Source organism: Rhincodon typus, chromosome 21, assembly GCF_021869965.1.
Source record: "Rhincodon typus isolate 14 chromosome 21, sRhiTyp1.1, whole genome shotgun sequence".
Taxonomy (NCBI): Eukaryota; Metazoa; Chordata; class Chondrichthyes; order Orectolobiformes; family Rhincodontidae; genus Rhincodon; species Rhincodon typus.
The window spans coordinates 31,630,408-31,643,235 of NC_063352.1; the positions used below are offsets into that span (position 1 = coordinate 31,630,408).

A 12,828-nucleotide genomic window follows, 5' to 3' on the forward strand; every position below is an offset into this window, starting at 1 on the left:
AATTTTTGAGAATGTCTGTCATGAGTGTGATAGTGTCACAGAATCATACAGCAAGGAAACAAACTCTTTAGCCCAACTTGTTCATGCTGACCAGATTTCCTAAACTGAACTAGTCCCATTTGCCTGTAGTTGGTCTAAACCTTTCCTATGCATGTACCTGTCCAAATGTTTTTTAAATGTCGTAATTATACCCACCTCTACCACTTCTTCTGACAGCTCATTCCATATACGCACTACCTTCTGTGTGAAAAAGTTGCCTTCATGTCCCTTTTTTAAAATCTTTCCTGTCTTGCCTTAAATCTATGCCATCTAGTTTTAGACTCCCCTATCCTGGGGAAAATACCTTGGCTATTTACCTCATCTATGGCCCTCATGATATAATAAATCTCTGTAAGGTCACACCTCAGCCTGCTATGCTCCAGGAATGAAAGTCCCAGCCTATCCAGCTTCTCCTTATAACTCAAACCTCCCAGTCTCAGCAACATTCATGTAAATCATTTTTGCGCCTTTTCCAGTTTAATAGCATCCTTCCTAGAGTTGGGCAGCCAGAATTGTACACAGTACTCAAAATGTGGCCCTATTAATGTCTTGTATAGCTGTAACGTGATGTCCCAACTCCTGTACTCAATGCACTGACCGATTGAAGGCAAGCGTGCCAAATGCCGCCTTCATCATCCTGTCTACATATGAAGGCGCTTTCAAGGAACTATGTACCTGCACCCCTAGCTCTCTCTGTTTGACAACATTGATAAAATTGTGTTTTTTTTTGTAATCCAACACGTAATTTTGAAATGATTTTGCTGTGTAGCAATGTGTGCACTGTTTTTGTTTTATATCATAAATGTGGGAATTGTGTTTTATGTTGATACATTCATTTAGGAATGTTTCAAGATATTCTCACGTATGACAGTAGACCTTTACAACTGCTCTTTTCCAGATGGCACGTAATATATTTGGGTATCATTGTGGCACAAGATATTGAAAGGATTTTTTTCCGTGGCCCATGTTGAGTTAACAGTTTTGCAAATAAGATAGGTTCCAGTTTTAAAATAATCTGTGAAGGTAAATAGAAGGACATTTAGAATTTGTATGTTAAAATATGGGAAATTTTACCAGAGTAGCTTAATATGTTTAGCTATCAAAACATAGTGCGGCTGTTTAAAGTAACTTGCATTTGCTAAAATAGGCTCCCGTCCAATGCTTACAGGTATATATATCTCAAGACAAGTGTATCCATAAAAAGCAGGACAAAAATAGCCAATTACCTCTCCATCAATGTACTCTCTCACACATCAACAATGTGAAGCAAAATATCATCGACAGTGCTACCAACAGGCATTTTAGAATCATCGAACCCCTACATTGTGGAAAGAGACCCTTAAGCCATGGCTTCTGCAACAATCCTCTGAAGAACATCCCACCCAAGCATAGCCCTGTATTCTGTTTCCATAACCCCACATTTACCATGGCCAATCCACCTAGCTTACACATCCTGGACACTATGGACCATTTAATATGACCAATCCACCTAACAGCTCATCTTTGGACTATGGAAGGAAACCCGAGGCCCCTGACAGAAACCCACACAGCCACAGGGAGCATATGCAAATTCCGCACAGACACACTGTCACCCAAGTACGGAATCAAACCCAGGTCCCTGGCTCTGCGAGGCTGCTAACCATCGAGCCACCATGTCACCCAATTATTCAGTAATAAACAGCTCATTGTTACCCAGGTTGGGCTCCACCAGTGCCACTCAGCTCCTGACCTCATTAAGCTTTGACCCAAACATGGATAAAAGAACTGAATTCCAGAGATGAGGTGAGAGTGACTGGTCTTGATATCAAGGAGCCCTGGCAAAGTTAAGTCAGTGGAAATTTGGGATGAAATTGTCTGTGCTGGTTGGAATAATATTTAGAACAAATGAATATGGTTGTGATTGTTGGGGAAACTCTCAGTCCCAGGACATATCTGGGTTCAAACACCTTCAGCTACTTCATTAATCATGTTCCCTCCATCATAAAATCAGAACAGGGGACATGTGTTGATGCCCCTATCCATATAGAGCAAGATCAGGTCAACATTCAGGCTTCAGCTGATAACTGGCAAGTAATTTTTATGACATGCAGTGCCAGACAATGGTCATTTCCAAGAAGAGAGGATCTAATCATCTCCCTTTTATTGTCAAAGGCATTATCATGACTGAATTTTCCACTATCAATATTCTGACGGCTACCATTTACCAGAAATTGAAACTATTTATGTGGAGCAGCCATATAAATAGTGTTTAGATAAATGGATCATGAGCCTATTAATTACAAAGTGAGTAACTTGCTTCTCAAAATTTGTCCACCATCTTCAAGGCATAGGTTAGGAGCGTGATGGAATACTTGCAGCTTGTCTGGAGGCATGCAGCTCCAGCAACATTCAAGAAACTTGACACAATCTAGGACAACATATTTATTGGCATCCACCACCTTCAACATTTACTGCCTCCACAGCTTTGAGGTAGAGGGTTCCAGACATACACTACCACTAGATGAAAAATTCCTCTTCATCTTAGTTTTAAATGAGTGTCTCCTTACTCTGTAACCATGTACCCTAGTTTGTGATTCAATCTTCTCAACCTCTCCTCTGTCAAGCCCCTCAGAATCTTGAATGGATCATCCCTTATTCTTCTAAAATCTAATGAATAACAGCTTGGTCTGGTTAATACTGTACTGGTATCTTTATCCTTCTGTTTGGAGAGAGCTGACCATTGATCAATTTTTTTCACTCGTAAAAGACCATATAGCTCACTGGATGTCACTGGATACATTTCAGTACACATATCCTTTCCTTGTGCTGTAAGATGTACAGATTATAACAGTGGGTTCTTATTGTTAACATTGGTTATGTAACAATGTCCGTATTTCTCCAGCACTGTCAATATAATACATCCATAGACTGTGGTCAAAAAGAGTCATTAATTAGTGAAGAACTTTTAGCCATAAAATCTCTCTGCCTGTTTATGGCGCCTTGATAGACTATGAATAGCAGAACTGATTGTTACCTGCCTGTCCTTTTCAAGCACAAAATGTATGCTACAGGACCGATTGCAAAATGACTGACTATGTTTCAAGAGTGCTCTTATCTGCTAAATGCTTTTGGAACAACCTGAAGTTGCGATAGGCACTACATAAATGCAAGTCTTTTCTTTCCTTAAAGAAGGAATTGATGGAGATGCTTTAATATACAATGATAAATAATGCAGTAAGTTAAAAAGATATGAGTAATCTCAAAAACATGATCAAGGAGAAATGGTCAGTTGAACTTTTTTTTATGTAGCATGCCATTGTATGCAGTTGCTAAATGTTGATAAATGATTAACCAATTTACTAAAACTGACATTTCAATCTGAACAGCGATATGGAAGCAGAGAATGAAAGAGTTTCATGCAAAGTATAAAGTTGAATGAGACTTCAATTTGAATCAAATGTCTAGAGTTCACAACATTTGTAATTGGTTGATTAAAGCATATTAAAAACTACCTCCATACTTTTAGTTCTGAAGAAGGAAGGGACACAGGATTCAAAACACAACAAATCTTTTCTCTCCACAGATGCTGCCAGACCTGCTGAGCTTCTCCAGCAATTTCTATTTTTGTTTATTTCAGATCTCCATCATCCATCGTTCTTTGGTTTATCATACTGATACTTTGCTGAATGTAACCAGAACAATCAGCTGCCTTATTCGCTGTAGAAAGTACGGTTCCTGAATTTTCAAACATTGTCCATTGTATTGAACTGTATTAACTGAATTTTAATCTTTTGAATGTTGATCACTGAATTTAAAATTGTCCCCACAATTTTCTTCCCACCTTCTTGGGACTAACATAAGCTGGGGTTTGAACATCTGGGGGTGATGGCATCATATGGCCATTCGAGTTATTGTTATTTAGTGATGTAACATTCATTGCTATGTGGGAAGAAATAAATCTCCTCATTTCTGTAATAAATTGGTAACCACTTTTAATTGCATGTTTTGCGCAGTATTTCATTGAAGGGCAGGGATGGCATAGGAGCAAGGACCACATCTGGAATATTGTGTGTAGTTTTAGTCTCCTTATCTGAAAGAATAGTGTGAGTGTGAGTGATCACCAGACTGATTCCTACAATGATGCGGCCAACACATGCGGCAAGGTTGAATCATAGAATCCCTATAGTGCAGAAGCAGGCCATTTGGCCCAGACTGACTCTCCAAAGATCATGCCACCCAGACCCACCCCATCCCTGTTATCCTGCATTTCCCATGGCTAATCCACCTAGCCGACACATCCCTGGATACCGTGGACAACTTAGCATGATCAATCCACCTAACCTGTACATCTTAGGACTATGGGAGGAAACCGGACCACATGGAGGAAACCCACGCAGACACAAGGAGAACGTGCAAACTCCACACAGACAGTCACCTGAGGGTGGAATTGAACCCAGGCCCCCGCCACTGTAAGGCAACATTGCTAACCCCTGAGCCACTGTGCTGCCCCAGATTTGATTAGGATTATATTCACTGGCAATCAAAGAATGAGGGGCTAATCTCAGAACTTTATAGGACCAGACAGGACCAGACGCAGGAAGGCTGTTTCCCAATAGAGGAGCATCCAGAGCCGGGAGTCATTGTCTAAGGAAACAGGGGAAATAATTTAAGACTGACGTTAGGAGAATTTTCTTCACCCAGAGAGTGGTGAGCTTGTGGAATTTTCTACCACGGACAAAATCAAGGCAAAACCATTGTAGAATTTCATGAAAGAGTTGGACGTAGCACTTGGGACTATGGAGATCAAACGACATGGAGGAAAAACAAGAACAGGCTAGCGAGTTAGATAATCAGCCACGACCATAATGAATGGTGGAGCAGGTTCAAAAGGACAATTGGCCTACTCCTACTCATATTTTCTATGGAAGTGACTACCCTTCAATTGAAAGGCAGGATTGTGAATGGTAACAGGCCTCGGCATTGAACCTCAACCTGTCCTCAATCATTTTCAAATCGATTTATTTGGAACAGCTGAGGTGGAATTCCTGCAAGGCTTCCAGCCTTGTGCTACTGCGTCCCAAAGTCACCTGTGGCCATTATTAAAGTGAGAACTTTCCTGAACTTCTATAACTCAGTAAACTGCAGTTATGGAGCAAACGGAGATGCAGGATGCTGAGTTTCCTTATTTAAACTATCAATTATGATATATTTCAATTGCTAATGTGTAAAAATTCATTATTGTGCAACCAGGCAGCAGAGATGATTCACTTCCATTGTTCCACTTTCCTCGTTTTGTTGTGTTTGTTATATCTTTGATCGTCTTATTTTTAGGAAGTTAGAGACTTGGGATTTCTGCTTAACACTTCTGCAGAATTCATACTGGAACATGCCTTGAAAAGATATGGAGTAACATCTCGGTGCCCATGTTATTACTTTTTCATCTCGCCTTGTAAGCAATGGCTTTGCCTGCCCAGGACAACGCTGCTGCAAATTGTAGCCAGTTCTGTTGGAACTCACCAGCATAGCCTGCATTCTGTCATTTTGTGGAATAATGTTTGAAAAAGTAGCCAACTGCAGCTTTGGTAAATCTTGCAGAATTAGTGGAAAATACATGGTCTGAAATTGTTGCTCCAATCAAGAGCAATAAATGAGCAGATCAGCTTCATCAGGCCAGAGTACAGTTGTAAAGAATTCAACCTTTGTCTTTTTTTTAAAAATCACAACAGTGAGTTGTAATTGAATGTTCTGACTGTCTCCCGTGTTATGTGGGAAGTCATTGAGAAAGTCCCAAGCATCTTCAGGCATTAAGTGACATAACGTCACTCTCACCCCAGAAGACAACAGGGCTGCTGTCTCATCAGAGAGAGACAAAAAATGTTGGTGGGTTTAATCGGAGTGTTACCACATTTCAGGCGAGGGGAAAGGGATGGGATTGAGAAGGTGGGACCCTTCATGGTCACCTCAGCCAATGCAGAGATTGAACCATGCTGATATCACTTTGCATTGCAAACAAGCCATCCAGCCAACTGAGCTGGAATTTAATGAACAGTTGGCTTAACAATACAACCACTGCTGATTGTTGCATGTCTCTATCTGGTTTACTAATGTTCTTCAGGGAAGGAAATCCACCATTTTTACCTGGTCTGGCCTACATGTGATTACAGATTCATGGCAATGTGTTTGATTCTTAATTAGCGATGGGCATTAAAAATGCTGGCCTAGCCAGCAATGCCTATATCCTGAGAACAGATAAGGAAAGACGTGAGTTGCAGATGCACTTTAGTATATTAAACCATAAAGATGACCTCTTTCCCAAGATTTTGTTTGTAGGTAAAGGTTTCACTACTTTTGCGTCAGTGGAACAGAATCCCAAAGTATTTTGGTCCTGTAGTGACTTACAATGCTAGGCCAGCCCGGGTCTTATTGAATAAAAGATTTCACAAAAATAGTAAAGTTTATAACATCAAAAATAAGTAAAATTTTTCAAGATGCTGCATCAGTGCAATAGCTTTGTTGCAAAATATGCAAACAAGAACATCTCGGTTGATTTGACTCTCAAAGCAGACAAGTTACAACTGTGAATAGCAACATTGTTGATATTGACTGTGCAGTTATTTCACTTCCAAATTACATCAGTTGCCAGGTTCTTTAAGTTACTTAAGAAATAATGCTGTTACTACTTTTCACATTTTTACAGATCTGAACTGAACTGTATAAAGTAATAAAATACTTGAAGATGTTTTCAACAAATGGCATTTGACTATCTGATTTTTATATGACCTATGGATGGTCTTATATTGGTGACATGACCTTTAGACCTGCTGTTAGTCACATCGTATCATCTTCTAATGCATTAACAGCCAACCGAGACTTGAACAATTTATCTCAAGGTCCTTGAGATAGTAGGAACTGCAGATGCTGGAGAATCTGAGATAACAAGGTGTAGAGCTGGATGAACACAGCAGGTCAAGCAGCATCAGAGGAGCAGGAAGGCTGACGTTTCGGGCCTCAACCCTTCTTCAGAAATGGGCTGAAATCAGCATTTCTGAAGAAGGGTCTAGGCCCGAAACGGCAGCCTTCCTGCTCCTCTGATATCTCAAGGTCTTTGACTGCTCTTTGGCAGTTACATGTTACAGTGTGTTCCACATCCTTTTTATTCACCCATTATGAAAGTTGCCTTTTTGCCACATTTTAAACTACCAAGAGATATATAAGAGCACCTCCCGTCTCACTGGTTATTTGGAAAATTTTGTTTATCTGACAAAGAGCCTAATATTCTGATAAGAAAGCTTTGGTGGTTTAGACCTTGGGAAATTCAGGTACAAATTGGTGAGTGCTTTGTGCCCAAAGTAGGAGGCATCCAGAAGGATGAACAAAAACTAGTATCAATGGGAATGAAGGGGAAAGCTCTTTTCTGGTTGGGGTCATACCTGGCACACAGGAAGATAGTTGTGATCGTTGGAGGTTAGTGATCTCAGTTCCAAGACATCTCTGCAGGAGTTCCTCAGGGTAGTGTACCAGATCCAACCATCTTCAGCTGCTTCATCAATGACCTTCCTTCCATTGTAAGGTTAGAAGTGGGAATATTTGCTGATGTTCAGTGCCATTCACAACTCCTCGGATCCTGAAGCAGCAACACCTGGACAATATCGCAAGTAATGTTCATGTGACATAAATGTCATTCTGACCATCTTCAATAAGAGACATTTCTAACCACCACCCCTTGACATTCAATGGTTTTGCCATCACTTAATACCCCACTACCAACATCCAAGGGGATTAACATTGATAAAAAACTCAAGTGGACTCGGCCTATAATTTACAGTGCCTATAAGAGCAGGTCAGAGGCTAGGAGTACTTTAGCTTATAACTCACTACCTGACTCCCCAAAGCCTGTACATCATTTGAAAAGCACAGATCAGGAGTGTAACGGAAAACTCCTCACTTGCCTAGATGAGTGATGTTCCAACAACATTCAAAAAGCTTGACACCATCCAGGACAAAGCAGCTTGATGGATTGTTTGTGGATGTGGTGTCATTCAGTGTCACTCCACCACCAACACACAATAGCAGCGGTATGTACTCTCTGTAAAACTCACTACAGAAATTTGCCAACGATCTTGAGACAGCACCTTCCAAAGCCGCAACCATTTCCGTCTAGAAGGACAAGAGAACACCAGCACCTGCTAGTTCCCTCTCCAAGCCACTCACCATCCCGATTTGGAAATTTATCGCCGTTCCTTCACTGTCGCTGGGTTAAAACCCTGGAATTCCCTCCTTAAAAGACATTGTTGGTCTTCCTACAGCACATGGACTACAGCGGTTCAAGAAGACAGTTCATCATCACCTTCTCAAAGGCAACTAGGGATGGGGGAGAAAAGAACATTGATGCAGTCAGCGATGCCTACATCCTATGAGTGAATGTAATTTTTAAAAAATGGGCTGCAACCTGGACAGCTAAGATTCACTCAACTTTGGAGCTCCTTTTAATAATAGCGAGCTGCTGGAGCACCTCCAAGGTCTCAGAGCACATATTGACTTTTTGCCACAGGCACTAGCCTTCAAGGGAGTCTTAGGATGAACAAACAGATAAAAATGTGAGGTTGCTGAGTGCATACCTTGAGTAGCTCTCTCCAGTGCTGTGCATCTGGGAGGAATACAACCAACTCCAAAGGAGAAGTGAAACATAATCTTATTCACATTTTTTAGTGGCCTCCAGCAGGCCATTTAAGAAGTACAAATTCAGCTGTCATAGAACTGGTAAAAATAATCGTAACTTGGCAGAAATGTCCCGAAACAGACGAAGGAATTCAATTTGCATATTTAAGCTGATCCGATACCACTCCTAATGGTTGCTAAGGATAAGTAAAATCAGTGAAGACCAACATGTCTCTGGCAGATGTCAACACCTCATACCTAGATTTGGGAAATATTGAATCCATAAACAAGCAAAAATATTAATTTCTACTCCATTATCTCTCACTCATTACAATGTGAAATAAAGGTCACTCTCCAAAACTTTGCAATTACAGTTGATTTGTCTGTATCATGGCTCATTTTAAAATGATAACACTAAGTAATTTTGAGCAAATTTCTGCAGAGCTCATACACAGTAAATGCAGGAACATGTTAAAGCTGAAGACACTTTCATTAAGGCAATGTAATGGAGAATAAATTATCAATTTGATAAGTAGGCATTAATGAGCCATTTGCAATGAGAAAAGTATCCACACTAGATAGCATAATTAAACTGATGGGGCCTTGTAATGTAGTAGGATCACTTCTTTTGTAAAACGCTTTAGTGAAAAGTAACTTATTACAAAAAAACTGCTTCATAAAAATCAGTAGTTCGGATTTCAGAACAATGAACCACTTGAGCTGTTCAATGTAGGTTGCCAGTAGCAGTAACGTATTTTTGCTGTCCAAACAGTTCCATCTTAATATTTAGCTTAGTAACTCTTCTTCTGGCTACGCAAAATACATTCGCCTTGCTTGCTGTCACCATTTTCCTTTATAGTATCAATTCTAAAGTCTCCCATAACCCATGAAAATGCTGAGATTCTTAAAGGGAAGATGAAGCACATTATAATGATTGCCACTGGCTTGTCCTTTGGTTGTCCCCATGGTGCTAGAAGTTGATGCATTTACATTGCTGCATCAGGACTGGTCAGAAACAAATTCTCAATTGTCATTTCTTACGCTGTCACTTTCCAAGCTAATCTGTGTCGTACAAGGAGATCGTTTCTGTAGAGGAAATGAAGTTAAATTGACAAAATAAAATCTAATTTGTCTTCTGCCTATTCAAGAGTACAAATAGAAACAGTGATATGAAATGTCTGCTGCTCATTGTCTTTGCTTGGCTGTGGTCTGCAGAATCAGGATATCCAATGAGATACATACATCTTGCATTAGGGTAGCAAATAAAAATCACAGTGTAATGTATTTTGATTCAAATTTAAAGTGATATTTCAAACAAAACATAAAAAGAAAACAAATATTTGATTCTACGTATGTTGTAAGGCAATTCAAGAAACAAATTTCATGGAAGTGTGATAAACAATGAGACTTACAGCTCAGGTGATTTTTTTTTTAATAACACCCGTGTCTAAAGAGAAATATACCTATTTTCGTTTACTACGTAATGAGGGTTCAGTAGTCCACTGCCTGTCTCCTCATGCATAGTCCCCAGTGTTATGTTTCCACATTAGACAAGTAGGATGTAGAGAACTGGTTTATGATGAGGACCTCACAAGAATTCAATATCACATGAGAATATTACTTTACAAGCATTAGGAACTAATATACAGGGTACAAAGATGTGCTTTGCTTTTTTGTTCAACATTTTGTATTTTCTGTTTGCATTATTTTACCAGTATGCATCACCTTATGTCAAACTCCAACAAGTGATTCCTATAGTATACTGTAGCTTTGTTGTACTTCCTTTCTCTTCCGTGTATGGTTTTAATTGATCCTCCCTTCCTTTTCTTGCAGTTACGGAAGAGTTTATGCTGCAGACCCCTACCACCACGCACTTGCTCCAGCAGCCACCTACGGCGTTGGTGCCGTGGTAAGATTATTATTAATTCTGTTGTATCTGTTCTTGCTGCTTCAATCCTGCATCTTCTTTCTTTCAATCTCTGCTAGCATATCCTCAGTTTAACTTAATTGAATTTGTCTCTGGTGCTAACAGCAGCTAAAATGCCACATTAATCCTTCCAGTAAACTTGATGAATGTCTTAATTTCTTGGCAATGTAGTGCATGTTAGTTATTATATTTCTAATTTTGTGAGTATCACCTAGCTGAACATTTGGCTTAATGGAATAATTAGTCATTTTGATAATTAAATCCATCACTTTGTTTCAGAATGCTTTTGCACCCTTGACTGATGCCAAGACTAGGAGCCTTGCTGATGATGTCGGTCTCGTTCTTTCTTCATTGCAGGCTAGTATATACCGAGGGGGATACAGCCGTTTTGCTCCATACTAAATGACATACCATTAAATCTTCTGCTGGGGAAAAAAAGAAGCTTTTCCAAGGCCTGGGTATTGCAATACATGCAGTAGTGCATCATTTTAGCAACTCTAAAAAGAGGAAAATACTACATTTTTTTAATCTTATACCTCAGATATTTTGTTCTGTGTATTTTAATAAGTGGGTTTTAATTTCTGGAAGTTACATATCTGATTATTGGCAAAAGCAGCTGCTTTTCTAATGGTATTTAAAGACTGTGAGATGCAAGAACTGTGAGAACCAAAATCACCGAGACACATATATATGATATAAAGATGCAGAATAGCAGCGATTGGAATTCTCACCTGTTTTGTAGGATTGCAAGTGACTAAATGAGTCATTTTTCTTCATTTCAATTTTGTTTGCTTCAAGAAAGAGGGTGGGTTAAGGGAAGGGGTGTCAATCTGCATAATATAGATTTGAAGAGGGCACCACTGCACCAAGAATCTTGCTATCAATTGTCTTAAATTATTCACTATTTGTTCAAGCCAAAGGTTATGTTTTTCGATGTTTCTCAGCACTTGTACATAAGGTTTCAGTAGGGGCATCCATTCAATTATAAGATACTCCACCAGGCAGTATTTCAGCAGTTCAACCATAGATAGGTCTATTTAAGTAAATCTGCTAGTTAGGCCATCAATGAGCATTCTTTTTATATTACTTCCAATATATAAATTATTGATATCATTGCTGACTTTTGTATTATGGGAGGGAAAAACATTCAAAAATGGTGATAAAGCATTGTTTATATTTTTCTTTTTGTCAGAAGGAAAGTAATAAACTAGGTTCTTTGTACCAGTAAAATGTATAAATAAATTTCAAATTGTGCAGTGGAAATGTTCAGTTATAGATTACACAGCCTATGATGTTTTAGAATTAGCATAGTAGATCAACTGTAAGGCGTATCATTTTTATGGAATACATGATAATCATATTCAGATTTATATAAGCATTTTACAAGTATTGCAATCATTAAGTGTAGATAATCATGATATTTTCGTCAGCTTGGTACTTTTGAGACATGACTGTGTTGTGTAAACAAACAGCAATTTTTCATTGCTTGACAGCTTGTGTTATTTTGTTACGTTATTTTCAGAGGAGGCCTTTTATTTTTGGACTGGACCGAATTTAAAAAAATAGTGTTCACAAAAAGGAAGCATTTTATTTATTATGCTTTAATAAATCACGAAATTAGAAAGCCGATTCCGCCTCTGGGCCATTTCAGTGTTAAAAGCGCAATGTAAGCAAGTTGTTGGGTCAGCTTGTTTGAGCGTCCTTGAAAAATTGCAGCTTGTCTGTGCGTATGCTGGAATCCGTTCACTTTGTCCTGTTTAACAGTACCTAAGTTGGGGTGTTTGTCACAGGTCTCCTTGTTTTTTGTAATAATGCAGCTTCAAAATTTTTCCTCTGCCTTTTTGCTGCACCTCTTAGTTATACTCCTCATGTGTACTGTGTGCGCCTCATGGCGTGCACTTAGTAAATATCAACCCACAATCTGTGATATACCTATGCGATTAAAAACCTGCTGGAAAGTGTTGTGGCCAGGCTTTCTCTTTGTCATCGTATGTGCATGCAGTATGATCAGTTGAACAATAACCATCAATAAAATTTCACTAAATTGAAATTACTGATACTGTTGCTTCTTTTTTAACCGGCAATGGAACATTATCAAATGTTGCTCAAATAGTGACTTGGTCCTAATAAACTACAGAGCATGCAGAATAGTTGCTACCACATAGAACAGGGGAGAGGAGTTTGACCATTTTTTGGATTCAAGTGCTTTGGGGTGTTGTGTCCTG

The 12,828-nt window shown here is 39.2% G+C and overlaps 1 protein-coding gene across 2 annotated transcripts in view; it reads left to right on the forward strand.

The window, feature by feature from the left end:
* Positions 1–11,331, forward strand: part of rbfox1 (RNA binding fox-1 homolog 1) — a 239,676-nt gene extending 228,345 nt beyond the window's left edge. Inside the window, exons 11-12 of one of the 2 annotated variants that reach the window (XM_048609487.1) lie at positions 10,510–10,585; positions 10,883–11,331. In XM_048609487.1, the coding sequence (XP_048465444.1) occupies positions 10,510–10,585; positions 10,883–11,005 (199 nt within the window). In that variant the 3' untranslated portion in view covers positions 11,006–11,331. The remainder of the gene's footprint in view (positions 1–10,509; positions 10,586–10,882) is intronic. The other variant, XM_048609488.1, reaches the window with a different exon arrangement.
* Positions 11,332–12,828: the final 1,497 nt, after the last annotated feature.